The sequence below is a fragment of the Strix aluco genome, chromosome 3 (genome assembly GCF_031877795.1).
Source record: "Strix aluco isolate bStrAlu1 chromosome 3, bStrAlu1.hap1, whole genome shotgun sequence".
Taxonomy (NCBI): Eukaryota; Metazoa; Chordata; class Aves; order Strigiformes; family Strigidae; genus Strix; species Strix aluco.
In genome coordinates this window covers 73157726-73170651 of record NC_133933.1, presented here as the reverse complement: position 1 = coordinate 73170651, position 12926 = coordinate 73157726, and the positions used below count along the sequence as shown (strand labels likewise).

At 47.7% G+C, this 12926-nt stretch overlaps 1 protein-coding gene across 1 annotated transcript; it reads left to right on the top strand.

Annotated features, from left to right (window-relative positions):
- The first annotated feature begins 447 nt into the window (after positions 1-447).
- Positions 448-11994, top strand: HEY2 (hes related family bHLH transcription factor with YRPW motif 2). Its single transcript, XM_074820734.1, has 5 exons — positions 448-626; positions 1769-1847; positions 1955-2038; positions 4712-4793; positions 9772-11994. Exons 1-5 carry the CDS (start codon positions 544-546, stop codon positions 10449-10451), a joined length of 1008 nt encoding a protein of 335 aa, XP_074676835.1. The 5' UTR covers positions 448-543; the 3' UTR covers positions 10452-11994.
- Positions 11995-12926: the final 932 nt, after the last annotated feature.

The window sequence follows — 12926 nt, the reverse complement described above, 5'->3', positions numbered from 1 at the left end:
GACACCCCGCGGCACCCCAGGGTTGCTCGCCACCGCCGGCGGCTTTGCAGGATGGGGCGGGGGGGTTGATCCGGCCCGCGGATTACGGGGCAGCAAGGCCCCCCCAGATGCGGGGCGGGATAGCGGAGCCGCCCCCTGCCCCCCCCTTCGGTGACATGGGAGGGCTGGGAGCCAGAAGCCGCTTCTTCCCCGCCAAGGGCGAGCCCCGAGGTTGCCCCGGAGCCCCGCGCCCGCCCCCCCCGCCCCGCTCCGCTCCGCTCCCCGCCTGCCGTGGGCCGAGAGCGGCCGGGCCCCCCGCGGGGCTGCCGCCCGCTCCTCCGCGCCGCTCCGCGGTGGGCGGCCCCCCCGCCCCGTCACCCCCGGCGGGGCGGGCCGTGCCGGGGGCGGGCCGTCGGGCTTGAGGCTGTGCCGCGGCGTGGGAAAGCGCCTCAGAGAGGGTTTGCTCTGCTGACGGTGCGGAGCCGAGCCGAGCCGGAGCCCCCCCGGATTTATTTATCTCTGCCCCCACCCCGGCTAGAAGCGGCGCCGCGTCCTGTGCCCACGATGAAGAGACCTTGCGAGGAAACTACCTCAGACAGCGACATGGACGAGACAATAGACGTGGGGAGTGAGAACAACTACTCGGGGTAAGTGAGGCGCCCCCAGCCCCCTGGGGCCACCGTCTCCGTGGGCAGAGGCGGAGACCGGGATATGCCCCGGGATGGGGCAGAGCGAGGGGGAAACGCGGCCGCCCCGTCGTGGGGGGGGGAGGGAGGCGGAGGGGGCCATACGGTTTTGTCCCCCTCTAGGTCAACTCGCAGCTTGTTGATAGTCCCCCATGAATTTGCCCCGCAGTCTCGCTGCCCGAGCCTCAAAATTATGCGGAGCACTCAAGTAGCTTTGAGCCACCAGGCTGCAGTTCATTAGCTCCGCTTAATTTGCCATTTCCAATCAGATCTTTCCGAAAATAGCTCCTGCGCAGGCCGAACAACCGAAGGGAATCGGTACCGGTGGGAACCGAGCTGTGGGATCCACAGTAGTTGAACTTGAGCAGACCCCGCGTGGGAGCCGAGGGCGGGCCGAGGTGCGCGCTGCGGCAGGGCCGGCCTGCGGCCGCCGCGGGGTCAGCGCTGGTCTTCAGAGCTGGGCTTGCCGGGTTAGAGGCACATGCACTGGAGCCCCGTCTCTTCCACATCAGTGGCTAAATGAGTGTTAAAAGCTACTGGATGTTTTTGCTCGCTCACGACGAAATAAAAGCCTTTTCGAACTCATGGGTAGTATAGTTTTAAAAATGGATTTTGAATTCTGCTCCTGATGCAGGACGCTGCAACAGACCCGGGCTGGGCAGCTGGCTTTGTACTTGAGCATCTATTGACTGGTGTAGCAGTGGGCAGGAATGTCAAAACCTGGCAGGCCAGGCAGACATTGTGGCATCGGACACGTGCTTGCCACCACTGACAGCATATAGAGATGGTTGACATGGTTTTGGACTGGGTTCTCCAGCCGGTATTTGGTAGGCAGGGCTTTATATGTGATGAAAACGAAATCTGCTGTACTGGACAGTGAACTGTCTCCAGAAAGGGGCTTTATTTCCAACAGAGTGTTCTGTCAATTCAAAATGTATGCTGGGGCAATCAAAAATGAAATGTCTCTCTCTCACTTTAAAAATACCGTGCAGCGTTGAAAATGGCATGAGAGGGATTATGCATACTTCATACAGTGACCTAAGGTGTCTTCAAAGAGCAGTGTCAAGTTGTGCAACACCTGACATACTTTTATTGTTTCACAGGCAAAGTAATAGCTCTGTCATTCGATCGAATTCCCCAACAACAACATCTCAGATCATGGCCAGAAAGAAAAGAAGAGGGGTACGTTGCGTTTAATTCTCTTCCCGTGTGACAGTTTGCATGTGTGCTGTGATTTTGCCCTTCAACATTTTTTATAAACTTAATGTGTTCTGTTTTTTTGGGAATAGATTATAGAGAAAAGGCGCCGTGATCGTATAAATAACAGTTTATCAGAGCTGAGGCGGCTTGTGCCAACTGCTTTTGAAAAACAAGTAAGCCCTTTTTTTTTTTAATTTTGTATCTCATCTGGCAATGTTAGTTCTCTTGTAAAACTCATTAAAATAATATTATATGTGTCCTGATCTGGCACAAAGCAGGCATTTCAATAAAATGCTTTCTTGTGGCGAAACTATTAGAAACATAATTCATTATAAGGCTGAAAAACATTTCCATTCTTTGGCTTGTTTTTCCCTTAAGGGTAACTGTGTTCATGTTGCCTCTGTTCTTTCGATGAATTCCAGTAGTGGTTTTGTTAAAAATGTGCTTTACTCCGTATTTAAAAAAAAAAAACCAAACGCAGCACAACTCCCCCAAACCTTTATGTCAATTAGCCTTCTGTCTAAATCTTTAAATATCATCTCCTTTGCCCCTACTTTAAGAAACCTTTATTTTTTTAATCTATAATTTCAGTTGCAAACTAATCAATCCAGTTTCCTGAAAAGGGAACAGACAGTCTGGATTATCCACGTTTTAAAATGACTCTTTAGCACCAGGTCATTAGGAGAGGGAATGGGCCCACGTCATGTGAGCTAGTGAAGTCAGTGATACGTTCAAAGTCTTTCAGTGACAAAGTATTTAGTGGGAAGGCTGGAAGGATCCAGCTAATTTTGGTTCAGCTCCTTGGTCATGAAATTACAGACCAAAAACCTTAGAATACAATCTGTCCTGCAAAAAAGGGCATTTTGCTTATGCTATTCAATTTAAATTTTTATTTACTTTTCCATACCTTGATTTTTAGTTTTTGGGCTTTGATTTAATATTTAGCCTTGTTCCTGTTTTACTGGAGGTATGTGAAGATCTATGGATATGTGCAACTGACATCACGTTTCAATAAAAAGGAACCAACGGAAAATAAAGAGCCTGACTTCCTTGTAATCGTAAAATAAAAAACAGAAGATAAAATTTGAGAGCAGGATTGCAAGTTACCACTGCTGAACGTCAGTGGTAACTGCGTGGCAAGCACCGCACCATATTAGGCCTGTTACATTCCTGGTCTGAACAAAAGCTAGGAAGAAATTTTAAATACTGTAATCGTGGTGAGAGCATCACTTGTGTCACCTGCAATACGCTTTTAATAACAAGTAGTTGTAACTGTGCCCTTCCATGGGTTGTGACAAAATGGAATGACAGAGGTATTTTGAGCTAGATAAACAGGGGCAAGAGACAACAGTTGTTTGTCCCATTTTATTGTTTACTTCTTGAAAACCACAAACATTATAAAACAAGTCCTACAGAGCCTTTGGAAATTACCCAGCGCCATGCAGTTTTTAGCTATTAGTCACTCTCACTGAGACAGCTTGTACTGTGTCTATGGAAAAGATGAAGTCTGAGAAAAATACAGGATGTAATCTCATGTAAAATGGGGAATTCTGACCAAAAATGCACACGTACACCAACCTGTGTACAAGGAAAGTGTCAAAAGCAGTAAGAGCATTGAAAAAAAATGTATTGGTGTAAAAATGAGCGCGCGCTGTATTTTGTTCCGAAAGCCTCACCATTTTTCTGCAATATGCCAAGGACCTTTCTCATGAGTCCCTTTCCAGCTCCTTGACATTCAGCTCACTGAAGTTTCCAAGTTGGAGGTTTAGTTTCGCTTCCGCCTCGCTCCCTCCCTCCCTGCCCAAATCACAGCTCTGCTCTCCAGAGCCCCTCGCAGAGATCAGCGCTGGCAAAGCGGGGCTGTGGAGGAGGGTGTGCAAGCCTTACCTAACTTCCATACTTGCAACCTGGGCGAAGCTGGTTGAGGCTGCAGGATGGCCGTCAGCAGTGAGGTGGCCCAGATGATAACTAGGAGAAAAATTTGGCTTGCAGGATGCGATCCACTGGTGGCTGCAGCTTGCGCAGCCCTGGTTTTAACTGATGCCAAGGGATGACTTCTTGCACTGGAGTAACATTTGCCCGGTAAACTTGGTCTTCTGGGTGTGCTACAGATATTGAAGGGAATGCTACCATGCAAAATAGTTTTATATAGAGATTAATATATTGATACTACCTCTTGAGTTGTATTTTATAGTTTTCCAGCACCTATTGTAGTTCTGTGAGCCACGCTCAGCAACAAAAAAGATTTTTACTGACAGAGGAGCTAAACTCTTTCTTTTAGTTTCATGTCCCTGCAAGCTAGGCCTAACTTAAAATACTGTGGATGGTGCGGTGCTTTTTCAGTCGAGAATGAGAATAGAATATTCAGCAGCCAAATGACATGTCGAAAATTAACAGGCGATTAAGAAAGAGGGTACTTCTGGGTGTGTGCCCACAGGGACACCTACTGGTAAAAGCAGAAAAAAATGTTGCAGCAGGGTCGTCGTCGATAACTGTGCAGACCTGTCCTGCCTGCGCTCCATTTGTGTTTGTCGTTAAAAAGAAAGTCCGCAAAGTTACATATTTCTCTCATTTCATAAAGATGTCATCTCTACACCATCTTCAAGGCCAGAGCTACGCTGAGCTATAGCCTTAATAAAGCAAAATTGTGCTGGTGCTGCTAGAGAGGAGATGGCATTAGTCCTTAGACAAAGTCTGGGAGGCAGATGCTCACAGAAGAATTAAGCTAAGAATGTCCTAATGATAGGGGAAATTGAAACCATAAGGCTGAGCTCAGTGGAAAGTATATCAAATTAAAGTTTCTAGTATTTGTAAGCCTTTATTTATATGAGTCTCTTATCTCAAAGGGATCTGCCAAATTAGAGAAAGCGGAAATACTGCAAATGACAGTGGATCATCTGAAGATGCTGCAGGCAACGGGAGGTAAAGGTAAGGAGCTGATGGTTTCTTTTCTAATATTTGGGGAAATCTCTGCAAAAAAGTGCTTTGAGGAGCTGTGATAGGCGTTTCCAGATTAAAGGAGTGGAAATCAATGCTAATGGCAGGATTGAACTCGTGGGAAAGAACTACTGGGACAAAAGAAGCACTTGACCCTGGGCTTGTGTTTGCTTTCATAACACTGTGGGAGTAAAGGCTTCATTCACAGGCAGCCCAGTCAGAGATTTGTTTGGGGTTTCCAAAGAGCACTGAAATCTGCACAAGGAGACAAAACAAATACACAAACACCAAACATAAACAGGAGGTTTGTGGCAACAATTGTGTGGCACAAAACTGCTGCTAAACCTCTCTATCCAGCAGCTATACCAAAGGAAGTGGATGGAGAGGAACTTTCTTTATTGTTTATGTATTTTCTTTGTTCTGGAAAGACTTTTAGATGCCAGGTTAGACCGTCTCATTCACCAGAACAAAGCCCAGTCCTGCTCTGTGCAGCCCCAGGTATCTGATAAAGCAGACAGGCAGACGGCTATCAGTGCTCTCTGCACTCGTATTTATATGCTGTGTTTGTGTGTCAGAGGTCCGGGAAGCTGCCAGGGTAGTGGGTGCTGGCGTGACACGGGGACTGCACTGGCTGACCCATTAGATCAGCCAGCTGCCGGGAGTCGAGCGTACCTCGCTTGTGCAAGCTGACAGCCCCGAGGCTGGAGGCCAAATGGTTTCAGCCACCCACGAGGTACTCTGTATAGTCATGATTTTGGAACTTATTTGGAGTGAAAAACTTGCTGGCCTCCTGTAAGCACGGTCCCATGTCCTGTGCTATCAACCGTGGTTATGGTTCAAATTGGTGCAATGGAAACCAGCCCATTTTTTGTTGACACATTCTGCCATATACGTAAAGGCTAGAGCAGAGGCGTCTGTTGCTCTCTCTCTTCCTTCTTTGATTAAACTCAAAAGTTTTTAGCCTGTGACTGAAATACTGTTCCTCTCTGTACCTCACAGCGATTCCAGAATTCAGCTTATAATCGGTGCATGCTTAAAAACAAATGGTGATAGCAAAGGCTGGTATTCTGTTATTTGTGAAAATTAACATCAAGCTGACATACATATTTTCTAGGTGTTAAGAGGCTTTTGCTGTGAGTCCATTTAAGCTTAAAATTTATGGGCAACTTGTTCTAGAAGAGGTGAAAGGAATTTTATTGCCCTTCATATAACAGACACACCTTTTGATTCCTCAGAAAATGTACAAAATTTTAAAAAGAAGTTAATTTTTATATCTAAAAATATCCTTTAAGAACCACTGTTTAGTCGGTAAAACTATGCTCTTGAAAGTTGCGAAATGCCAGAATTGATCGTGCTTGTGCAATTTGAAATCAGATCCTCTGTGCGTGTGCGTGATGGTGCTGGCTTTAATTGCGTGGTTGCATGCTGGCTTTCCACAGGCTCCGTCTCGCTTGGTGCACGGGGCGAACAACGCTCAGCTGCTGAGGGAAGCGGTGGCTGTTTCGCTTCACCCTCCCCGCGTGACGTGCAGCTCAACTACCCCAACCTGACCCCTGCTTCACGCTGCACGTTGTTCCTCTGAAAAGCTGCAGCAGCTCCCACCCCTCCGATGTCTGCACCGACAGCGGGAGGGCCAGGAGGTGAAGCTGATCAGAGGCCTAATTTAATAGGAACCCTCCTTCCCCTGCCTCCCCACCCAAAAAAAGTATGTGGGTGATTATTTTATAACTGGGTCAGGCCAGGTGGCCCAGCTAGTGAGGCAGGGGACGAAGTGCCTGGGATTGCAGCTCCTGGGTGGAGAGGGGTTTTGACAGAGTCCCAGCCTCCGGCTGCGGCTGGACAAGATGGATTCTGTCAGCAGTCCCAGGTCCTGGCGTCTCTTCCCTGGTCTGCCACCACCGCCATGCCTCTCCGTGCCACGGCTGCCGGAGGGCGGCAGCGCAGGGAAGGACGAAGTGTCGGGGTGCCGGGAGGCAGTCCTGGCTTATGCCCGCAGCCACCTCCCACACCATGGTCCATAGTGGGTGACACAGCAATATAATACCCGATCGCTTCACAAATACTATGACTTTATCTTCTCCTTCTGACCCAGATATACGAGTAATCTCACTGCATGGATTAACAAACTTGAAAAAGAAGTTTGTGAGTTAGTACCGAGCAAAATTTAAGCTTGCGTCTCCTGCTTGCTTAATGTTTTACTTTGCAACCTAAGTAATAGCTTTAAATATAATTTCTTAGGGCGTTTTTAAGGCAGATTTTTGTGTTTTTTGCAAGTGTAGTTATTCCCAGTTTGTAACTCATCTTCTGAGCCAGAAACTTTTTTGGATCAGCAAAAAAAATTAGTTCCAACTTTTTTCCTACGGACACAAGCTATTATTGCAGCAGGGAGAAATGGGTCCTGATACCCTTATGCTCCCCTGCATCGAGGGCTGGGGAGAGCTCATCCTCTTCCTTCTCATGCAGAAATGGAGGACACCCAAGATGGGGAATGCTTGGGGCTAGGCAAGCCGGGGTGGAATCAGCCACTCCTCAGTGTGCTGAACCCAAGGTGGGCATGACAGGCGTGGCTCCTGTCCCTTCTCTGCTTTTTGGAGCTGCTCAGGGCAGGCAGGCTGCCACTTCTGAGGTCCTGTGTAGACTCCATGTTTCCGCCACCCTGACACAGGTGCGGGCAATGGTCTGCTGTTCACGTTGAGTTATTATTTTGGCCTGGGGCCAGGGCTTTTGGCTGACAGTGCAAGCAAGCACAGGGGAGAAGTTATTTGTCAACAGCGAGTCACTTGCTGGGACCTCGGTGTGGTTTTATTGCAGCTTCACTGCAAATTTAGCTTGAGTGACTGACACCTGGGTCAGCAACATCAGTTAATACAACTCAAATGACTTAGTGTTCTTCATGCGGAGCAGGTGGGTTACCAGGATAGCTGAAGTAAACCTGAGACTTCCCATGCATTACAAAATGCTGGCGTGTACGCATGTGGGTGGTGGTGGAGGATGTTCTTGGGTTTTGGAAAGAAACAAGAAACAACATTTTTAAGTCTCCCTCAGAAGGGGGAAGCCAGCAAAGGGGAAACCTGGGAAAGATAACCATCAAAATCAAAACATAATGGAGCCTGGGAGTCCCAGCTCTGATCTCCCCTCTGTTTTCATGTCTTGGCCACCATAGGAGACTGAGAGGGAGCCAGGATCACCAGGACTTTGGGATAGCTCGTCACAGAGCCAGCAGCTCAGACTCAGGGGAAACTGGTGACAACCACATCCCCCATGTCTCCTCTGGTCCAGAGGGAGGAAGGCTGGGAAGCCCTGGCTTGAGCCACGAGCTCTCAGAATTCCCAGGCTGGCTGACTTGTGGCCAGAGCCGGGAGGTGGTTTTGGCTGCATGTCAGCCCCTCTGAAGCCGCTGGAGGTCCTGGAGCCTCCGGCGTGGAGGCAGTCCCCACGCCAGGCTGGCTGGCACCCGAGCAGGTACCCTGCTAGCCCGCTGCCGCTGGCCTGCCTGGCGTCTGCTTCTCAGGAGTTCACTCAAACCACAGCATTTCCACAGATCGCTTGGTTGCAGTGGACCTGGCAGGGAAAATGCTGGAGGAATCAGTGCTTGCTGACATGAGTCCTTGACCCCTCATGCTCACTGATCTGCTGTCCAAGCCAGTGTTTCTCTTGGGTTTGGTACAGCCTCAGATGAGCGAGGTGGCCTGCAGCAAAAGCACCATCGTAATTTGGCAAGAAGGGGTGTGAGGCGGGCAGGGGATTTGGGGAGACATCTATAAATGTGCTCAGGTTAATTCTATAATGCGGGCGTGCAGTGACGGAAACACTCCTTTCTAGCTTGAAAGTTGATACAAGTGAAAAAAGCTATCTAAGGTGCTAGCATTTTTCAGAAAGACACAGATTATTTCATGCCAGAGAGTACAAGGCCTAATGCAGGTATTGCTGCTGCATTCCTCCATAATAAGGGCACTTGATTTTTATATACTAATACACATCATAGTCATGCATACCTAAAAATTTTCACTGAAAGCAAGAGGAAAAAACACTGTGCCAGCTTGGGAGTGGATAGGACGTTATTTCCCTGAGGAGACTACTTTTAAACTAAAATAGGAAAATTCCAAAAATTGGAATAGGTTTTTGTGGTTAAAGAGCTGCAACTTCAGCACTAGATTTGATGCTACACCCTTTTAGAAAGGGAATATCTTTTCATGTGCATTTAATAAGACAATTTATTTTTCAAATGCTTTTTTGTAATGCCTGTGGAGTTCCAGTTGCTGTTTGTTGAAATACCTCATGGGCCATATGACTGTCAGTCTTCCATCTCCAAATTAGCAATGGCATTACATAAAACGTTTTCTCAGTAAAGCTTTTTATTGTGTGTGTGCAGAGTCATGACAAGATGTTTTTAGTTTGTAGTTAAGTAACACCGTATGTCATATTGTCTTAATGACTCTGTGAAGTAGATGGGACCCCGGCAGCAGTTACAACAACTATCTCACAATGTCAGGAAACAGTTTGAGAGCATTATGATGAATGCCAGTGCAGGGAAGAAAAGGCAGGGTAGTACATGCAGGCTCTCTGATCTCCAGCCTGTTTCGTTGTGTGGATAAATCTCATTCACACACGCGTGCAGGATCAACACTGCACTGCAGCAGCTTGCTGAGGAATATCAGGAGAGGCATTGTGTATCTTTTTAAGTATCACGAGTACTTATGGACTTAATTCTTTTCATTTGTATATTGTCTGTAGAAGCAACTGCAGCCTATTGCATTACAGGGATGGTCACACAAATCATTTATGGATCAGAGAACAAACTTCACATTGCAAATCATAACCCATAAATGGATTAACCCATAATCTTAACCCGTAAATCTTAACCCGCAAATCTTAGCCCGGCTGAGTAAGGACTGGGTTAGCTGTGTCACCTAACATCGGCTGGGAAGCCGACTCGACACTCAACATATCTTTTGCCCTCCCCTTGCAGGCTATTTTGACGCTCACTCCCTGGCCATGGATTTCATGAGCATTGGCTTCCGGGAGTGCTTGACAGAAGTCGCGAGGTACCTGACTTCGGTGGAGGGTCTCGACACATCTGACCCCCTGCGCGTTAGACTCGTGTCTCACCTGAGCACCTGTGCCTCTCAGAGGGAAGCTGCCGCCATGACCTCCTCCATGGCCCACCACCACCACCCCTTGCACCCTCACCACTGGGCAGCTGCCTTTCACCACATCCCGGCTGCTTTGCTGCAGCCGAACGGACTTCACGCCTCTGACGCCGCCCCGTGCAGACTCTCCTCGGAGGTGCCCCCCCACGGCTCTGCCCTGCTCACGGCCACCTTCGCCCACGCCGATGCCGCCCTCAGAGTCCCCTCCGCTGGCAGTGTCGCTCCCTGCGTCCCTCCTCTCTCTACCTCCCTCTTGTCCCTCTCAGCTACCGTTCACGCTGCAGCGGCGGCAGCTACGGCTGCTGCCCAGAGCTTCCCCCTCTCCTTCACCGGCGCCTTCCCCATGCTTCCCCCCAGCGCGGCCGCCGCCGCCGTGGCTGCGGCGACAGCCATCACACCTCCGTTGGCCGTATCTGCCACTGCCAGCCCTCAGCAGGCTGGCAGCGGGGGCAGCACTAAACCATACCGACCCTGGGGGACTGAAGTTGGAGCCTTTTAAGTCTCCCCTCTCCCTTCCCGGTCTGGCTCCCTCCTCTCCCTCAGCACACGCACGCGTGCACGCACACCCCCACGTGCCCACACACACCCGCACCCACACCCGAGCCTCCGGGACTCGGCATGTCCTTCCTGCTCAGCCCGGCCGAGCGGCCGCCTTCACCCAAAGGGCCTGAGAGGCGCCGGCAAGCCTGCCGAGGAGCGGCACAGCTATCCTCTTCGTTTCAGGCGTCGGAGAGGACACCGGGTGATTTCTTCTTCTTCTTCTTCTGAGTTTGTTTTGCTGGAGGTACCTTGAGGGAGCAGCAATGGCTTTCATAACAGTGTGACCATATCGGCACGTAGAGGTTTCCTGAGAAATACGTAGACGTTAGAACTAATAATTCTCCAGCTATGCATCCTTGTTTGTCAGAGAGGTGAGGGATTGCACCTACCAGCTCTCCCCAGGATAGAAAGAGTTCGAGTTTCATAAGTGCCTGACATTGAAAAAATAATAAATAAAATTAAAATTATATATATGTGTGTTCTGCTAAAACAAATAACATTGCACAGGTATGGAAATGGTATGGGAGAGAGGCGAAATCCTGCATTCAACTTCAGAACTGGGATACCTTTCCAGGGAAGAGCGTGCTCTTGAAGGGGAGAGGTTTTTTAGCCAAAAGATTGCCAAGGAAGAATGTTCAATTTGACAGGCCTAGTTCTCACTTCCTTAGTTCACTTTCTTTGTACAGACTTGCCAAATTGTGACATCTAGCATAGCATTGGTAAAAGCAATTATCTTATCAGTGCTGGGATTAATGAACATTTCAGCACTGCCTGTGAGCCTTGAGGCACCCTTTTTCATGGCTTAAATATGGTGCTAGCTCTATCTGCACAAACAGTGAATTTGTCATGCACCCAGAAGTAACCACCTATTTAAAGTGTGCACACTTGGATACAGTCAGTTCATGCCAATACAAGAGACTCAGTGTTGTAAGAGTTCAAATTAACTTATTTAGCTGTATTTGGACATTTACTTTTAGCCGATTCTGTGCAAGATCCCTCTTCTTTTCACTATCAACTTCTGGGAGAACGATCACTCTGGGTATGAATGAAGTTATGGTAGGGACAATTTTTAAATTGGCTATTAACACGCCAACATTGTAATGTGGGTTTGATTTCAAACCAAAATGAATGTATTAAAGGGGATGTGAGTAAATTATTTTGTCAATACCCAGACAACTAGTGCTGCATAAAATGGTTTGCTTTCATTTTTTATTACAGTGACTTAAAATAACCTAAGTATTTTAATACATCCAGTCAAGAACTAGAGATTTTATGTAAAAAAAAAAAAAAAACAAAACACAGCATGTATTATTATGCACTTGATTTCTCTGCTGTGTGGAGAAAGCAATAAGCATTGAGAATGTTAAACATTATGCAAAATGTACTTTAAAATATTTGTTTTAAAAATACTGTACCTAGTCGGTCTTTTATGCATTACTTTGTTAACCTTTTTTCTATGCAAAAGTCTTTACATATCACTAATTAAACGAAGTCCTTTTTGACTGCGTTTTATGGATGATTTGTTGCAGTTTTTGTTTGCTCTTGAGGAATACTCGTGGGCTCAAAGTTAGTTTCTGCCACTGATAACAAGCCTCTCAGCTGCTCCGTCCTCTTCTGCTCCCCTCGCTCAGCCAGAAAGCCCATCTTGTACAGCATGCTCTGAAATAGGCAGAAAAAAACAGTCAGTAAAGCATCATCAGCTTTCAGGCTTGTAAACTGGTTCTGCACTGACGATACGCTTAATGATACAAACCCATCTGTCCATCCGGGAGAGACCCAAAAATCATTGGGGTTTCTAGGTTCAGCTTTCTTTCAGATCCTCACTAAGGGCCTCTGTTTAGAAGGGGGAAATTTTAACCCACTGACATCATTAAATATCTGGATTGTGAGAGGGTAGTTTTACCTTCCAGTGCTGGTCTTCTAATTTACCAGTTCTCTCTAAGGCAAGGGATCGTTATTATTTCATCTTAGATCTGCAAAGGCCATCCACAGAAGTTGTGTAAAGCTCTGTCCATAAGGATAAGCACAAGTTTTCACATGTCCAAAACGCACTGAAAGATTATTATGCCCAAATTACAGCTGATAAGACTGAAGCACAGAAACGGGTGACCACCCTATATCCAGACAGAGAGTTCATCCCTCACCAAAATGCAGCCTCAGCTCAGTGGCTCATTCCCCATCATCCCTTTCTCCCAAATGTTAAACATGTAACCCATCCCCGCCTGCATCAGCCTGTCTCTGGCACCCAGGCAGGGAGGGATTGTGATTTTGCCTGAACAACATGCTGTTCCATGGAGAAAACGGACAAAAGATGGGGAGGAAGACTCTCTAACCCTGAGCTGTAAATCATGCTTCTTTGAAGTTTTGTTGTTTGTTAAACATTTTTTGACTCAGGACACAAATGCTGCACTGCTATACTGGCATGTTCAGCAGC

Coding starts and splice junctions, on each gene's coding strand:
- HEY2 (XM_074820734.1), top strand. CDS start 544: ATGAAGAGACCTTGCGAGGAAACTACCTCAGACAGCGACATGGACGAG. Junction 1,848..1,954: donor CCAGAAAGAAAAGAAGAGGG/GTACGTTGCGTT, acceptor TTTTGGGAATAG/ATTATAGAGAAAAGGCGCCG. Junction 2,039..4,711: donor CAACTGCTTTTGAAAAACAA/GTAAGCCCTTTT, acceptor CTTATCTCAAAG/GGATCTGCCAAATTAGAGAA.